The following is an 18403-nucleotide window of genomic DNA, read 5'->3' on the forward strand; positions in this document are numbered from 1 at the left end:
ATACAGCCCACATTTGGCTTTCAGCTGTAAAAACTGAAGGAAAACAGTCATGTTTTCAAAGAGTTGGGTCTGAGTTTCCCCAACTCAGGTTCCCCACAACCACTGTGTAAAACAGGGAAATAGCTCCCCCCCTCAATGCTGTTTCAGTGCTGAAAACTGGGGGGGGGGCATAAGGTTGCTAGGTCCCCTTGGCTTGCTGGCAGGGGGATTTGGGGGGGTGCTGGTGCTGGGGCCTGCTGGGCTGACTCGGACTCGCTCATCGGTCAGCTGTGGAGCTGTGTGCCTTCAGACGCCGTTCGGCCGGGTTGGCCTAGCGCTAAATCCCACCTTCGTCGCCACTATTGTGTAGTGGGTTGACCGCATGGCTAGGCCCACTCAGCTCCCATAACATGCTGCACGCTTGACTCTTACACAACTAAGACAAAGACAAACGGCCAGGAGGCCAACTATCTACATATCCAGGGGACACCCCCTGGATCTCATTGGGGGGTTCGAATCTCCCTCCCATGTTTGTATTGGCTCCCTGTTGGAGAGACCAGGAGCCCAGTTCCCATTGTTCACCCAGGGTCAAGCTCTGGGTAGTCGCTGGCCCCTGGTGGCGGCCAGCGGACACAACAGGCGGGGAGGTCACATGACATCCCACGGAAGTGATGTCATCACATCAGGGATGACGTGTAGCGACGCTCTGCATTTTGTGCGAAACTCTATGCTTTTCTACCTAAAACCATAGTTTTGCCCAAAAAGCAGAGCGTCACCGTGTGACGTCCTGACATGATGACATCACTTCCACATAACGTCATCACAGCAATGTCAGTGTTTGGGAGTGGGGTTTCCCCCAGTGACCAGCTGGCCAGTGGCAGGCAGAAGCCTGAAAAAAATTGGGGGGGAACCCCGGGCAGACCAGGGATCTGGCAACCCAAGGGGGACAGGAACCTTCCTCCCTCTGTAACAGTGTTCTGAGCCTGAATGGGCTGGCTGTGGGGAACCCAAATTGGGTCCAGAAAACATGGACTACACTCTTTAAAAATCCAGACATCTAGTTTTACCCTGAGCTGTACTGCCGGTAAACCACCCACAGCATGACTGAACTGCCACTGAAGTGTTCCATCTTGAATGCGATGGATGGTGTTTCTGAATATTCCTCCATTTAAAACAAAAGGGGGGGGGGAAAGGCCTTGACTATAGGAAACTAGAATCCTCCTTCCTGACGTTACAGTTTTCACTGTTCATGGGGGAGTATTAAAAATGTTACCCACACACCCCCAGTCTACAATGGTCTAGTCTTGCGAGTGCCGTACCATGTAATTTCTGATTGTCTAAACATTTAGGAAGATACTCCTTTTGACAAACCTGAGGCTGCAAACACTTCCCAGCAGGGTGGTTCTGCATCTCCCCATCTTTCCTCTACATTCCACACCCCCACCCCTGGTAAATCTTGAGCATCCTGGCCAAGTTTGGGATGAAGTGAGAGCTGTTTGAACAGCTGCCACACCCTCCTCTGTCTCCCCCACCACCCACCACCGATCACCACGGAGGCGTGTGAAGCCGATCCAGTTTATGCAGAGTCCTGGGGCTTGCTGGGCTGATGTGCCATGATTCGGGCTGGGCTGGGTTGCACTCTTTCTTTTGGACGTGAAAGTTTAGAGAAGGGCGGTTCCTCTCCAGGGAGGCTGGGAAATTCTTGCTTCCCCAGCAAATGCCTGGAAGGGCCTGCAGGGATTGGCCGTGGACCCATTCTGCTTGTCTGCTCTGATGACCTTCTGTTCCTTGGCTGATTCAGAAGAGCTGGGGATTTTCAGAATGCCCCATGCAGTGCTCTTGATCACGTGGCCCTCTCGCCGTCGCAATTTCTTTCTTGCCTGTGGTGGGTTGAGATGGCTGTGGTGCAGTAGACTTGCAAAAAAGCAAAACAAAAACCATAGCCTGAACACATGTTTCTGTGTTTGAGGAACCTGTTCAGATGATCTAGCTCTTCTCTTTCCCCTTCCACCCACAAGAGTGGAGTACTTAGACATTTCTTCATTTATTTATTTATTATTGTTCAATTTATATCCCGCCCTCCCACCTGTTCAGATGATCTAGCTCTTCTCTTTGAGAAAGGAGTTGTACTCATACCCCTTCCACCCACAAGAGAGGAGTACTTAGACATTTATTTATTATTGTTCAATTTATACCCCGCCCTCCCCAGATAGGCTCAGGGTGGCTAACAGATGGGATTAACATGATTTAAATGTGATGCCTGCAAGGGAGGGGGGGGGAACCCTTGCCCATAGGACTTTGATCAGAGACCCATGGGAAAGTGTGTTTGCCTTACTAGCATGGCTGCCAGCCTCAGGATGGTTGCTGGAGATCCCCCAGAATTATGCCAGATTTCCAGGCTACAGAGATCAGTTTCCCTGGACAAAATGGCGGCTTTGGAGGGTGGACCCTGTGTAGGGTTGCCAGGGCTTACCTGGGGGGCTCCATCCCGGGTTCCTGGATCTTCTGGTGTGCATATGCCATGATAACATCACCCAGAAGTGACATCATTACACTGGGCACGTCGTGCAGGGGACGCTCTAGCACTTGGCCAAAAACTCTATGGTCACCATAGAGTTTTTAGCCAAATGCTAGAGCGTCCCCCTTGCAACGTGCCTGGTGCAATGACATCACCTCCAGCTGATGTCATCATGTCAGGCACAACGGTGCTCTCTGGGGGTGGGGCTGCGCCTGCCAGCCATCTGGCTGGCAGTGGATTGTGGCCCCCAAAAGCAGGGGATACCCTGCCCCATCGAGGGGATGACAACCCTAACTCTATGGCATTGTACCCTGCTGAGGTCTCTACACTTCCCAGACTCCACTTCTTCAAAATCTCCAGGAATTTCCTAACCCAGAGCTGGCAACGCTACTCACCAGCATTACATTTTAAATCCATCCTTATTCTTACTCCTTAAATAGTTGATTGGAAGGTTACCCCAGTTAGGGCCCTGTTGGACCATAGTGTGTGTCTGGGGGGGTGGGGTGATTTCCTCTGGGAAGCAAGTTACTCTGCTAGTTGCTTTGAGCATATGAACAAGGTGTTATCAAGTGTAGAAGCTTTCAAGGAAGCATTGGATGAGGGACTGGCTCTGAGACCACCTCTGGAATGCTGCTGTGGCATTTTGCTGAACTTGTCTCTCCTGAGGATGTATAGGATGCCCTTTCCCCCACACCTCTACATCTGACACTTGGTAAAACTTTCTTTACTTACTTTGGTCAGGTGATTAGAAAGATTAAGCTGCTTTGGGATTGGGAGTATTTACCTCAGAGTCATTTTATCATCTGTGCAGGGATAGTTTTCCTCCTGAACAACCAGATATAAAGCTACCAATGGATTGGTTGTATTCTGGTGAGCAGGCCTTTGCCCTTTCACACGATCATGGTGGAAAGTGCCATCAAATCACAGCTGACTTATGTTGACCCCATAGGGTTTTCAAGGCAAAAGACGAACAGAGGTGGTTTGCTATTGCCTGCCTCTGCGTAGCGACTCTGGACATTTGTGGTGGTCTCCCATCCAAATAGAAACCAGGGCAGACTCTGTTTAGCTTCTGAGTTCTGGCAAGATCAGGGTAGCCTCATCCATCCGGGTCAGGGCTTCACATAATCATAGAAAGGCTAATAAGGCAAACGTGTTGCAGACTTATAATAAGGTATGCACACACAACTGGTGAGACCCTGGAGCAAATTTCTGCTAATGGAAGGAAGGGGGAATTTTCACAGATTCCCCCCTTCTTATGCAGACCTCCAGCTCCCCCTTCATCGTGTTAGGGGGGGATGTCCCTTGTCCCCAAGGAACAAAATTTCAAGAATCATTTTCAGCTGGAGTAGAGAGGCAAGGATTGACAGTAAAACTCTGCCAGGGTTAAACAACAACACTGGCAGTTCATACGATGTAGTGCTTGGTGTCCTTCAAGTGAGCGACATTTTCAGAGGTGTGCACCCCAAAAGAAATAGAAGTTCAAAGAGTTCAACCATCATGTCTTCATGTAGATTTATTTTTCATAGCAATTTCCTGAGTAGGTTCAGATGTTATTTGGTTCCATAAACTGAAATTGGGAGTAAGCCTTCACCGTGGATATGCCCTCACTCACACTCTTCATATTGGAAGGAGAGGAGTTGGTGTTTATAGCCTGCTTTTCTCTACCTTAAGGAATCTCAAAGCAGCTTACAATCGCCTTCCCTTCCTCTCCCCACAACAGACAACCTGTGAGGTAGGTGTGGCTGAGACAATTCTGAGAGAACTGTGACTGGGCCGAGGTCACTCAGCAGGCTTCAGGTGGAGGAAGAGTGGGGAGTCATAGTTCTCCAAATTAGAGTCTACCACTCTTAACCACTACACCATGCTGGTTCTCTATTGGATAGCTGTTGAACTGTGAAATCCGCCAGTTCCATCTTACAGGATCAGAGAGATTCTGCGTTGAAATCATCGCAGGACCTCAATATTCACTAATCGCCTTCTACTTGACATCAGGGAGCAGGGGACAAAGTACCAATGCAGACCTGTCATCCCATCAGAAGAACTCCAGGCATCAAGAAATACCTGAAAAGGGCCCAGTTATTTTATTTTAATTTTTATCACCATAGAACATCCAAACTGTATTTAGAAACCATGAGAAGAAGTCTCCCAGCCCAGTTGTTGTTGTTCAGTCGCACAGTCGAGTCCGACTCTTCGCGACCCCATGGACCAGATCCCGCCAGGCCTTCCTGTCTTCTGCCATCCTCTGAAGTTTGCTCAACTTCATGTTCGCCTGCATCTATGACACTGTCTAACCATCTCATCCTTTGCCGTTCCCGTCTTCTTTGACCTTCAATCTTTCCCAGCATCAGGGTCTTCTCCAGTGAGTGCTCTCTTCTCATTTGGTGGCCAAAGTATTTGAGCTCCAGCCCAGTACTTTTCTTATATTTTCATTACATTCAAATTTTGCTGCTTGATGTCCCAGAACAAACCTTTGTGTTTTCCCGATGGATCTGTGCTACTTCTTCCTGGAATACCATGTTGTGCTTCGTTGATTTTCATCCCCTCCTTAATAAAAACTGCATTTGTGCAATTGCTGCATACGTCACACACGTAGTCTCACCTGATGCATTTAATCCAGTTTGTCAGAAAAGTGTGTGCTCACGTATATGTACGCATGTACAGGGTATGTTGTGTGGCATGTATGGGGTATGGTGTGTGGCAGCTTTGGACACATTTGACATCAGTCAGAGCGAAAGTCTCAGGATTTGTTTACTTCATTTATACCCCGCCTTTCTCCCCACTGGAGCTCCAAAGCAGCTGACTGACATTATTCCCCCCCCCCCATTTTATACGAGGTCACCCAGCAAGTTTCCATGGCAAAGTAGGGATCTGAACCTGGGTCTCCCAGATCCTAGTCTGATACTCAAACCACCACGCTAAAGGTAGAGGAGAAACAAGATAGTGGTGAAAAAGGAAGATAGCACCAGACATCTTTCCATACCAGATTAACCACATTTCATGAAGTGGAATACTAACAGTGGCAGAAAAAAGAATATAGTGTGAGTTGTTTTTTTGATGGACCAATGGTCTGATTCGGTATAAGGCAGCTTCATAAGAGATGTGTAGTGGCTAGTTCATATTACTGCAATGCCACGGGAGCTTGCAGAGTGACCTTGGGCCAGTCACACTCTTTGAGTCTAATCTACTTCACCAGGTGGTTGTTGTGGGAATAAAATGGAGGCGGGGAGGATGTAAAGTCGCTTCGAGTATAAATATGGACCTGTTCAAATCCAGCTTCTGCCCCAGCCATGGGACTGAGACGACTCTGATTGGCCTAACAGACGAGCTCCACAGGCAGTTGGATCGAGGCGGGTTGGCGCTGCTTGTGTTATTAGATCTCATGACAGCATTTGACACAGTCGATCACAATCTTCTGACCCACTGCCTCGCCAACATAGAAGTCAGGAGGGCAGTCTTGCAGTGGCTTACCTAATTTATCCAAGGTCGGAGATAGAGGGTGGCACTGGGAGAGAGGGTATCACCCAGGTACCCCTCAATATGTGGGGTCCCCCAAGGGGCAGTCCTCTCCCCAATGTTTTTTAACATCTGTATGCACCCCTTTGCCCAACTGGTTGCAGAGGTTTGGGCTGGGGTGTCATTAGTACACTGACAATACCCAGCTTTATCTGTTGATGGGCGGGTGGCCGGATACCACCCCAGAAAATCTGGCGGAGGGGTTGGAGGCTGTGGTAGGATGGTTAAAACAGAGCTGGCTGAGACTGAATGTCTAAGATGGAGGTTCTGTGGCTGGGCTGGGGGGACTTCGGGTTGGGGTGCCAACTCCCAGCCCTTGATGGAGTGCCCTTGAGACCGGCACCGTCAGGAATCTGGGTGTGATCCTGGATGCCTCCTTAACAATGGAGGCCCAGGTCCCAAATGTTGCCAGACTGGCGTTTTACCATCTGCGCTAGGCTAGGCAACTGGCCCCCTACCTGTCTCGCCCTGACCTAGCCACTGTAATCTATGCGACAGACACCTCCAGATTGGATTACTATAACTCAGTCTACATGGGCCTACCCTTGAGGCTGACCTGGAAACTCCAACTGGTGCAAAATGCAGCAGCACAGGTCTGTATGGGGGCACCTCGCACAATGCATCTCTATCCAGTGCTGCGCAAGATGCATCGGCTTCCAGTAGAGTAGTGGATCAGATTCAAGGTTATGGTGTTGAACTTTAAGGCCCTTAGCGGTCAGGGACCTATGTACCTCCAGGACCGCCTCTCCTGATATACCCCCAGAAGAGTGTTACGCTCGAAAGATCAGAATTTATTGGTGGTCCCTGGCCCGAGAGACATCCGGCTGTCCTTGATCAGAGACAGGGCTTTCTCTGCCCTGGCTCCAACGTGGTGGAACATCCATGCCCTGTGGGACATTTTACATTTCTGCAGGGCATGCAAGTCAGAGATGTTCCGCCAGGCATTTGGTTGAGGACAGCAATGGTTCAGTCTTGGCAGTCCCACTTTCCAATTCCCCCCCCCACACGCACGCGTTTCCTATGAGATAACAGCACGGCTAGGATTTTAGTGCCGTCTATAAGCAATTAATCAGATTATTTTTATTGCCTTATGTAAATTTTAATTTTTTTTAATTGATGTTTTATATGACTGTATTGTACACCACCCTGAACTTCGTTTCACCAGGGAGGGTGGTTGATAAATGTAATTAAATAAATAAATAAATATCCGAATAAATAAGCTGCAGCAAGATCTGATTTTAAGCATTGTGTACAAAAACACTACAAGTTTTGACAGCCCATGTACAAATGCCTCAGGGACTATCTCGAGCTGATGTGATAATCTCTTCCCAGCTCTGGTACTTGGAGCAAGTACTGAAAAGGCCATTGTACTGGGGAGGGGAGACCTCTTTATGGTGAATTGTCCTCAGTTTCTGCCTTCCCCTGCCAACCGAATCTTTCTGTGACAAGGCAATTGGCACTGGATTTGGCTCCTGCCCTTCCCTGCAGCTGTCTGTTAACAATTATATTGTAATAGCAAAAATTGGGGCCAAATAGCCAAGTAAGCCTGGGCCTTGATCCAGTTTTGTGCCAAGATCTTATTGATTATTATTAGCCTCAGTACTGCCAAGCCTCTCGGAGGGCCGATAGGATTTTTTTTTGGCGTCATCTCCAGGTCTGAAGCATCTCTGCCAAACCAGCCAACCAGAGTGTTGCATTTGCAAGCGTCAACTAAGTATAGCATAGGTTCTGGAGGGCTAAAGATGAGGCAGTGGGCCTGCAAGGTTCTCGGGTCCCTCTTGCTGGCAGTGCCATGGAATACACAATTCCTGAGGAGGAGACCTTTTCTTAACAACGTGTCGTTGTGTGGAATGACTGGTTGTAGAAGCAGGCCAAGCAGACACAACTGGGACATTGGAATGGACTGTAAGAACTGGGTGTGGGTGAGGGGGGGTGAGTTCTCCCAGGATACAGGAGTAAGAAATAAATTGGCCAGAGCAGTAGCCAAAAGAGCTCCCAGCATCTTTGGCCCGCCAGCTCATCGACTGAGTCTAGCCTTAAATTTGGTCCGCCGGCTGCCAAATCCAACTGCAAGCCAGCTGAGCAGGACTCTGTCCCTTGCTCTTCTTCCTGGTGTCAAGCCGGAGTTTCTCTCTCCAAAAGAGACCGGTGAGGTTGCAGACAAGTATCAAGTCCCAGGCTTATCACTGTTTCTGTAGAAAGTTCTCATGCAATTCTTAAATGGTTGTTAGTCTTGGGCTTAGAGATGCTCAGGAGGGGGGGGATATAAATATTTAAAATATAATAAACACACTGTGCCATTGTGATTTAACTATCCTTGTCTTGTCTGGGCCTTTCTCTACCCACAAGGAATGCTTGATGTTGGGGCAGTGGGGGGGGGGGACGACCACTGTGAATATCTCATAGCTCCTTGTGGTATTGGCCGGCACACCACATAGTAATATTTAGAATTCATACAGCATTTTAGAGAGTGTTCAGAACATTTCACATGTGCTTTATTATGGTAATCCTTACAAGGAGCGGAGGTCAGGGTTGTGGGAAGTCAGCAGAGAATTGTGCAGTGCTTGGATTGGGGGTGGGGACGAGACCCAAATTCAAATCCCTGCTTAGTTATGTAGTTCATAGGGTGGCCATATTTATGTCTCAGGCTAATCTGTTTCACAGGGTTTGCCACCCTGACTCCTTGTAGGAAGGGTGCTGTGAGAAAGGAAGAAATAAGATTCATATGCTTTGCATATGAATGATTGAGAGAAACTGAGTTATCTAGAGCCACCTAGTCACTTTGTGGCCAAGGCCAGATTTGAGCCTGGGATTCCTCGATGCAAACTCTTAGTGAATTCACCACACCAGCTCCAAAGGGTTTCTGTTATGGTGTCTTCCCTGATAACCACACCAGGCTGTCCAGTAGTGTACTGCGCTTCCACTACCCCCTTTTCCCCAGATATTGCCCCATGCTTGGTGTTTCATTCTCTTGTTGTAATGCTCAGGCTTATCATTTTGTCTGTGAAGATCTTTTCTCTCAGAGCAACCAGGGGGCTGAGTCACATAAACCCCTCAGCCTGAGGCAGACAGTTATAGCACTAGACACTTTGGTGTCTACAGTGGAAAACCCAAAATTGGGCCATCAAGATGACAAAAATATAATAATAAACTGTTGAAAATCTGCTGCCTTTCAGTGCTGTTTCAAAATCTGAGCCAGGCTACCTCATCCAGTCCGTCCCAGTCCTTCTAGAATCTTCTGACTTTCAGCTGCATCAGCCCATTCAGTGAAGTATTGCCACCAAAGACTCTTGGTCAGTAAATATCTTATTGTATCCACTGAAGGTCATTGTGATTTCTTCTAGGGCCAGAAATTTACACAAGAAGATAAAAGACATTACGATATCCATGATTACATCCATTGATCTCCAATGTGAGGAAAGGCAGTTTCCCTCCTCTTAATTCTAAGATTCTCAACAGCATTACCTACCTATATTTGCAAAACAGTAGCAACCTATTAGAGCCTCTGTCAAATTGGATTGATTTATTCATAACCATATATACACACACACAGAGAGAGAGAGAGAGTCATTCATTCATTAATGTATATAACACTTTATATATATATTTTAAAATCTCTTGGCTCTTTATGGGCAACGGAACAGAAAATACCTCAGATCTCCTACATTGTTCTACCCATAAATACAAAATGCTTATTCCATGGAATTACCTATGTATTTCCAATTTTTTAAAATGCTAAAGCCGGCTTTTGACAAAATTTTGAAGACAATTTTTTTTGTTTGTTTGTTTCCTAAAGGTGAGATGAGTTAGATTCAGGCTCTGATGAAAAATACACATGCACACTTTGCTATGCGCTGATGGGGCTGGAAGTCATCACAAGCTGACTAGAAACTGTAAATGCCATAAAAGACAATCATGTGACTTGGCCTCCAGTTAAAGTAGTACATAAGAAACAGATCTTCTGAGGATCAGTTGTGGTCTATGATAGCAAAATCTACCTCTTTTTTCCCCCCGTCTTCAATTTCTCCTGGAAGATGGACCCAGTGCAGAAAGCAGTGATCAACCATACCTTCGGGGTACCTGTAGCCAAGGCCAAACGCCCCATTATCTCCTGCAACGTCTGCCAGATCCGCTTCAATTCTGAGGTGAGTCAAAGGAGGGATGAGCTCAGATGTCTCTGTCTTGTGTTGTGGCTTTTCTGTTGTGAACTTGTGGTGGATTTGGAAGGATGCTGACTGGCATAAAGTGTACAGGTGCCGTTAAGGTGAGGTTGCTCAGATCTCAAATCTCTTACTGAAGCCAGATTCAGTGCAAAGCTCAGGGAAATGGAATATGTGTAAGAACCTGGACCAAGAGGTCATCTTGGCAGAGCTGGATTCAGAGAGACCATCAAATTATAAGACCGTAAAGGTAGGCTAGGTCAGAGTCCTACTTTCTTCTCTTATCAGCTCTCACCGAGAAACCCCCATAAACCAGACAATAGTGTGCCATGGGTTTATGAGCAGATAGATACACCAGAGGAGCATAGATGAATGTAGCAAGCTGCTTTGTGCCCAGACCAAACATCTTCTTTTCTGATGGTGGCTCTAAAGGTCTCAAGGCAGAGTTCTTGCCTAGAGCTTAAGAGGGCATTAGAATCCAGAGCGTAAAACGTATAGTAGTCTAAATGATTCTGATAACAGTCCTCAGGCCAGAAGCAGGTTGTAAAATCAGTTCAAAAGATTTACAATGTTCCCTTTAATTCCCCCCCCCCCACTGAGCGGAGCAGTTTACATCCTGAGCGGAATAGAACTGCTGTAATCTGAAAATGGGCAGTGGGCAGTGCAAGACCCCGCACAGCTCCAGATCACTACTGAGTGGGACTTCCTACGTTAATGATCGGCTGGTCACATGCACAGCTTAGAGGGAACACTGGCCTCCAGTTAAAACATAAGAACATAAGAGATGCCAATGTTGGATCAGGCCAAAAGCCCATCCAGTCCAACACTCTGTATCACACAGTGGCCAGAAATACCAGTGCCATCAGGAACTTTGTGGCTAATAGCCACTGATGGACCTCTGCTCCATATGCTTATCTAATTCCCTTTTGAAGCTGTCCATGCTTGTAGCCACCGCCACTTCCTGTGGCAGTGAATTCCATGTGTTAATCACTCTTTGGGTGAAGAAGTACTTCATCTTATCCGTTCTAACCCGACCGCTCAGCAATTTCATTGAGTGCCCATGAGTTCTTGTATTGCAAGAAAGGGAGAAAAGTACCTCTTTCTCTAACTGCTCTATCCCATGCATAATCTTGTAAACCTCAATCATGTCACCCCTCAGTCGTCATTTCTGCAAGCTAAAGAGCCCTAAGCGCCTTAACCTTTCCTCATAGGGAAAGTGTTCCAACCCTTTTATCATTCGAGTTGCCCTTTTCTGCACTTTTTCCAAAGCTATAATATCCTTTTTAAGGTGTGGTGACCAGAACTGCACACAGTATTCCAAATGAGGTCTCACCATTGATTTATATAGGGGCATTATGATATTGGCTGATCTGTTTTCAATACCCTTCCTAATCATCCCCAGCATAGCATTGGCCTTCTTTATTGCAGTCACACACTGTCTCGACATTTTCAGTGAGTTATCTACTACGACTCCAAGATCTCTCTCTGAGTAAAAATAAATGTTTTGACTTGGTGTGCAAAAGGGAGTAGGGGAGGCACCAGGTGAACGTTAAATGGGAATGCATTCCTCAGGCAAGGTGCCACCTCTGAGAGGGGGAAAAACATTCTCTGGTCATCCCCCACCTCAGCTGCACAAAGAGCAGGGCCTCTAAGGCAGATCTAAGTGGTGGGCTGGACAGTATGGGAGGAGGCAGTCTTTCATGTATCCAGACCCCAAACCTCTTATGCCCTAACAGCAGGAACTATCACTTCCAATTCTGCTGAAAACAGAAAGCCAGTGCCAGTATTTCAGCACAGAGGTGATACAGTCCCTATATCCAGTCCCCACAGTTGCCTGACTGCCACATTTTGGACCACTGATATTTCCAAAGATGGTCCCACATAGAGCACATTGCAGTAATCTAACCGGGATACAATCACGGCATGGGTCACCGTGGGCCCGATTGTGCTTTTCGATCAACAACCGTAGCTGGCGTTTCAGCTGCCACTGGCAAAAGGAGCTATGTCCCATGGAGGAGACCTAACCGCTCAGCTGACCTGAGCATTTTTCATGCAGTGTCTGAATTCCATCCTAATTGCCCTGGATGGGCTAGAAGGCACATGGCATTGTCGTAATCAGGGAGATTGATTTATGAGGCAGATGGGGGGTTAGGCTGGAAATCTTGAGTGTGTGAAGGACAAGGCACACAAATGTGGCAGTGTGAGAGATGGGAGCACAGAGACAGGCCTCTGTTTGCTGTCCTTGTTTCTGGCTCAGGGAACATCAATTGCTGCGGCAAAGGGAAGGCCCTGAGACAGCCCTCTGTTTCCCATGCCTGCTGTAATTGCTCAGCATCCTCTGTTGCCAGCAGAGAAGGGAAGTGGCAGCCTTCAGGTTTCTGTTTTTACATTGATTTTTTTATATTGATCAAACTTTGATAGATATATTTTTGTTTGCTGCCAATGGAAAGGCAGGATGCAAATTTAATCAGCTGGCCCACACCAGACGATGACTGGAGAAAATAGAGCAAAGGGGGTAGGTATAGAGACTGAAAAGAGGATTAGATTACAGCCACTGGAAGTTGGAACCATGTTTAGTATGGTGAGGCGTTGAAAGGTTAACCAGTAGAGAGCCTGCACATTGAACAATGCCTGTGCATCGCCTGAGTGTCGAGCATTCCCTGCGCATTGTGTGCTGGGATGTGTCATTACCTAGGCGAATTATGCAGCCCTGGGCCAGCTCTGGAAATAAAGAAGAGTTCCTTTGGGCTTTCAGGCACCTTCAGCTGCTCTTGGCTGTGCCTCTGCCGGCTTGTTATGTAAGTTATCCTTCATGGGTTAGAACAATAGGACAGCAGTGGAAAGAGCAGGACCCTTTGGCACGGGAGGGCTGCCAATGTGCTTTGCAACTTTGGGTCTGGTTTCCTCTTCTTCTTTTCCCCTGACCAAGTCTATAAGCCTTCTGCGTGGCAGGCAAATTCACAAGCTGAGGTTCCCTCCCTCCCCTCACTGTACAGTAGACCTTCTTCATTTGCAGGGATTCAGTTCCTGGGATCACTGTGAATGGCAAAATCTGCAGATACTGGGAGACATGTGTCTGCTGCCTCCTAGTTGCAAAACAACCTCATTTCCAGCAAAATGTAATGAGGTAACGATTATGATGATGGCCCGGTGGGAGTAAGAACAGGCTGGAGATGGCAGTGAGCAGACCATGAATAGGAAAAATTGCAAGCCACGAGCTCTATCTCCAAGCCAGAATATGTACATGTTCAATTTCTGCTCATTGTTTATTTATTTGTTTGTTTGCTTATTTCGGCTTGTATTCCGCCCTCCCCTGCAAGCAGGCTCAGAGCAAACCCACAGTAGGAGTTAAAACATTTCACAGTAGGAGTTAAAGCGTTTCACAGTAAATATTTCACAACAAATAGTTAAAACAGATTAAAATAGAGCTATAAACTGAAACAGATGGCACAGCAGTTTGGCATAGTAATCTCAAGAACTGGAGCCCGCTGGGCCATAGGCCAGACTGTGGGTCTTTACCTGATGGGCCGTTTGAAGGTGGCTTGGTGTATTGTTAAGATCTTGCACAGTTTCTGCCAAGGGGAAGGGGAGGGTGTAGCAAAGCTATTTGGGTGCCTAATGTTTGAAGGTGGCTTGGTGTATTGTTAAGATCTTGCACAGTTTCTGCCAAGGGGAAGGGGGGGGGGGGGAAGCAAAGCTATTTGGGTGCCTAATGAAGTCACAGGCAACCCTTTGGCCATCCTGAAACAGCCCAGAAACAAACCTTTCACGAGCTCAGGAATCATGATAAACTGTCTGGGCAGAGTGGCAGTGCTCCACATTTCTAGCAATATGTGGTCGGGGCAAGTTGGGGGTGTGGGAGGGTTTGGGGCAGGGTTGGCAGAGGCATGTTGAAGGCAAAGGGAGCTGTCCAGAAAAGACTGCTGGCTGGAAGAGACAAACAGTATAGGCCTGCTGTTTCTTTGACCTCTTCTTTTTTCCTGTCTCCCTCACGCAGAGCCAAGCCGAAGCACACTACAAGGGGAACCGCCATGCCCGGCGAGTAAAGGGAATTGAGGCAGCTCGGACGCGGCAGAAGGAATCGGGAGCCCGTGAGGGAGATAAGCCGGGACCCGTGGGCAGCCCGTCCTCCAGCACCGGGGAGAGCGATTCTGACCGTGCAGGTACCAGACTTCTCCCTTTCTAATCTTGTCGTGGATCCCGAAGGGTATCTGAGAAATGGGGGGTGGGGTGTTATGAAAGGAGCTGCTGCACATTCCGAAGTCAACCTGATCCCCGCCAAGAGTCCACTGCTCAATGCACACACAAGCTCAGCCCTGGAACATGGCCTGGGCTCTGAAGCTGATTCTCTGCACCGATGTCCAGCCTTATTTATTTATTTATTTATTTTATTAGACTTATATCCCGCTCTCCCCGCCTGGCAGGCCCAGGGCGGGTTACATCAGATTTAATAAAAGTACAATATATATAAAATACAAAGGAATTGGTAGAAATACAATTAAAACACTAATAAATTACAGCTATATCCTTCAGCCGGTGCAGTTGTCATTAGATTTAAGTCTCACCGATGCCCTCTCTGGTAAGCAGTTCTGACCCACTGAGGGGAGACCCAGAAAAGAGGGAGGTACGTCTGTCACTCTAGTGAAAAGCCTGGTGGAAGAGCTCCTTCTTGCTGGCCCTGTGGAACTGTAAAAGGTCCCGCGGGGCCCTGATCTCGTATGGGAGCTTATTCCACCAGGTAGGGGCCAGGGCTGAAAAGGCCCTGGCCCTAGTCGAGGCAAGACAGATGTCCCACCAGAAGGTGTTGATTGGCAGATTGTAAAACCCTTCAGGGCTCATAGAGGGAGCTTCAGGGCTCATAGAGGGAGAGGGGGTCTCACAGATATGCGGGCCCCTGGCCGTATAGGGCTTTAAAGGTAAGCACCAACACCTTGAAACGGATCTGGTACTCAATGGGCAGCCAGTGGAGTTTGCGCAGCACCGGGCAGATGTGTGAAATAAAAAGGGCCCTGAGCATGTCAAAAGAGCTTAACTGCCGAGCAATGTTCCCTCTAAGCTGAGTTAGTGTGAGCTAGCTCACACTAACTCAGCTTAGAGGGAACACTGCTGCCGAGCAGTCACACCCTACCCATGCATATTTGGTGGGTTTGAGAGAAAAGGATTCTCAGGAGCCCTTTCCGGAAGGGGTTGTTCTCCCCACTTTGTCAGGAAAGTGTCTTCTTACCCACCTTCCATCCTGCAATGCAGCCGGCTGCAGGGAGATGATGAACATTCGTAATGTTTTTCAGGAACGAATCGGGGGGGGGAGGCAATACCTAGATTCCACCTCAATTACAGCCTCCAGTAAGACATTAGCTGCGTTCTGCAACAATTACAGGGCTGAGGGTGAAACCTTTGTGTTACAGGTGGGGAGGAGGAGGAGAGGGGGGGGGAAGTTGAGCGAAGGGTTTGGTCATGCATCCTTTCTTTTGACGTCTTGACTGTCCTCCCGATGCTGGGAACCTGAGCCGGCTTGTCATCGCCGGGTGACGGCCGAGCAGGCGGGTAATTAAATCGCCTCTAATTAAACATTGATTGCGGCTCTGATAGCTGGTGGAAATGGAGCCGGGGCTGCGGCCGGCCTGTTCGCCTGGGGATCTCTGCCTCCCAGCTGCGGAGCAGGAAGCTTCGGCAGCCTGTGAGGGAACCGGCTCTCTTCCCTCCCACGCCTCCCACACAGCCCCTCCTGATACACGGCACTCCACTGACATCCTCCTCCACAAAGCGCTGATGCCAAGCGAAACGTCTCTCCTGGGAAGGTGGCATGTTTAGGGAGGGATGTAGAACGTGGAGCCAAATTAGTTCATCCGTGGGGCTAATAACGCCTTGGGGAGCCTCAGGTGAACTGAAAGGCAGTATACAGAAGAAAGCAAATAAACAATCGAGCTACCCAGCAAATAATGTTATTTGCTAAGGTTGGGAAGTTGAGGTGGGTCATCTGAGCAGTAATCTGTTTTGTTGAGAGTGACAGTGACCTCAAGGCTTAAACGAGGCCTGCTTTTCAGTACTGTGCCTGTTTAGTTTGCCCTGTACAAAACCAATAGTCCTTTTGTACATGGTTATGAACATTGATATATACCAAACCAAATGGCAAACTGCCTCTGAATGTTTGTGGCCTTGAACACCCTACTGGGTCACCACATAAGTTGGCTGCGACTGGAGGCCACTTTCCACCACAAAGAATTCCAGTTATTGGGAGAAAATAGTGAACCTCATTTTGTCAAAGTGCCTGAATTTGGCTGTCACAACAGATTCCTGAGTTAGTTTGGGGCTGAACCAGGGCAGTTTACGTCATATATCACTGTGTGAGGGGTGAGGTGGGGTGGGGGAGCATGTGAACTTGATTTTGAGTCTTGTTTACCTCTCAAACCACACTCTGTGTGACATCTGAAGGCAGCTCATGTGAGAGATTATTGTTGTTAGCAGAGATTGTACCTAAATAGGTCTCTGTTTTGCATAGTGTGGGAAATGTTTCTAGGAAAGATGGGTACTCTACCCCATCCTGGCTGCCAAAACGCCTCTTCAGAGAGAACGGGAAGCCTTCTTTGTAGCCATCCTTGCCAGCTATGGGAATTAGCAGGAAACTAGTGCAGATCAAAAACTCACACTCTTGTAGACTGCAAGACATGTGTAATAAAATAAAGCAAAAGGGGAGAATTTCACACTCTTGTAGACTGCAGGAACTAGATACACTACATATGTAATAAAATAAAGCAAAAGGGGAGAATTTGAGAGTTAAACAATGTTTAAGATATCACCAGGGATCATTTACAAAGAACCTGTGGTGCAACAGTGTGGTGTACTGGCTAGTGTGTCAGATTAGGCTCTCAGAGACCCGAGTTCAAATCCTCATTCTTTCCATGAAGCTCATTGGGTAACCCTAAGCTACTGACAGGCCCTCAGCCTAACCTACCTCGTAGGGTTGCTATGAGGGTAAAATAGGGAAGTGGGAATGCTGTATGTCACCTTAAGGTCCTTGGAAGAAGAGCATGTTTAAAATTTACCTGATAGCAGTAGGTATGGATTAATGTGTAGAACACCTGCAGCAGGTTTCTTCCAACATCAAGGTGCCTAGTTCACAGGTGAAGTTCTTTCATATGTAGAAAGCACTGCCATAAAGAGGGGGAAAGTGAAACCTGTATGTGGAGGGTTACATAGGATGGCTGCATGTGAGTATTTTGCCATATGTAAACATGTCATTGTCACATATTATGGTCTTCATTTATAGTGCCAGAAAATTGCCTTGAGCTTCTTGGAGAGCAAGTGGGCTCAAATTGTAGTCAGTGCCTAAGCTGACCCATTCAAGCTAAAAGAAATTATTTCACCGTTGTCAGTGAATTGAGTTCAGCAGATGTGCGCATCGTCCCGGTGTTTGTTCATTCCACTCATTGCCCTACAAATATAACATGGGAAGCAGCCCTAGGAAGAAAGGGGGTTAGGGTTTGTCTGGATAGCTGTGTCTGAAGCGATCAGCAGATTAATTTCAATATACCTGATCCCTGTAGAACATAGAGGGGCGTTTATGGTTTGAGCACAAGCTGAGATGTCTACATGATGGAGCACGGTGAGCACAGGAATAGAAGAGCTCATTTGTCTTTTCTCAAGGATGCAAGCTGTGGTTTGTTAACTTTTAATTATTTTAATGCTGTTTTATGGTTTTGATTGAGTCTTGTTTTCTACAATAGACTCTTGTTGTTCATGGATTCAGGACTTGCAGTTTCATTTATTTGCCATCCGCAATTTGATCATGCAGCATGTTCTCCAGCCTGTTCCCCCCCCCCCTTACTGTGCCATCATTGTTAAATCTCAAGAGAAATGTGGCCAGTATTTTTGGATTTCCCCATCTGTAGTGATCCCAGGAGTGGATCCCTGCAAATGGCAAACATCTACTGTAAGGTATTTCAACCAGATTCTCTGGAGTGGCAGTGTAAAATTTTCCTAAACAAAGCATGGTCAGTTGTAGAAGGACCCTAGATGCTTCTTACCTGCTCCTCACCTTCTGCCAGCCTCACCTTCTTACCTGCTCCTCACCTTTAAGAATCTTTCTTTCCCATATGATTTGGCAACCATGGATGCAATGACACATACAGTGAAGTGCCCATTGGATTAAATGGGTTATGCAGAGGGTATCTGTGCTGATCTGCAGTAGCACAGCTAGACGGGAGTCCAATGACACCTTAGAGACCTACAGGTT

The 18403-nt window shown here is 47.5% G+C and overlaps 1 protein-coding gene across 1 annotated transcript in view; it reads left to right on the top strand.

The window, feature by feature from the left end:
• The window catches only part of ZNF385A (zinc finger protein 385A), a 102315-nt gene that overhangs the window by 42095 nt on the left and 41817 nt on the right, over positions 1-18403 (top strand). Inside the window, exons 2-3 of the mRNA XM_015425680.1 lie at positions 10045-10155; positions 14168-14333. Of these exons, the coding sequence (XP_015281166.1) occupies positions 10045-10155; positions 14168-14333 (277 nt within the window). The remainder of the gene's footprint in view (positions 1-10044; positions 10156-14167; positions 14334-18403) is intronic.

Source organism: Gekko japonicus, unplaced genomic scaffold (genome assembly GCF_001447785.1).
Source record: "Gekko japonicus isolate JY-2015 unplaced genomic scaffold, Gekko_japonicus_V1.1 scaffold1289, whole genome shotgun sequence".
Taxonomy (NCBI): domain Eukaryota; kingdom Metazoa; phylum Chordata; class Lepidosauria; order Squamata; family Gekkonidae; genus Gekko; species Gekko japonicus.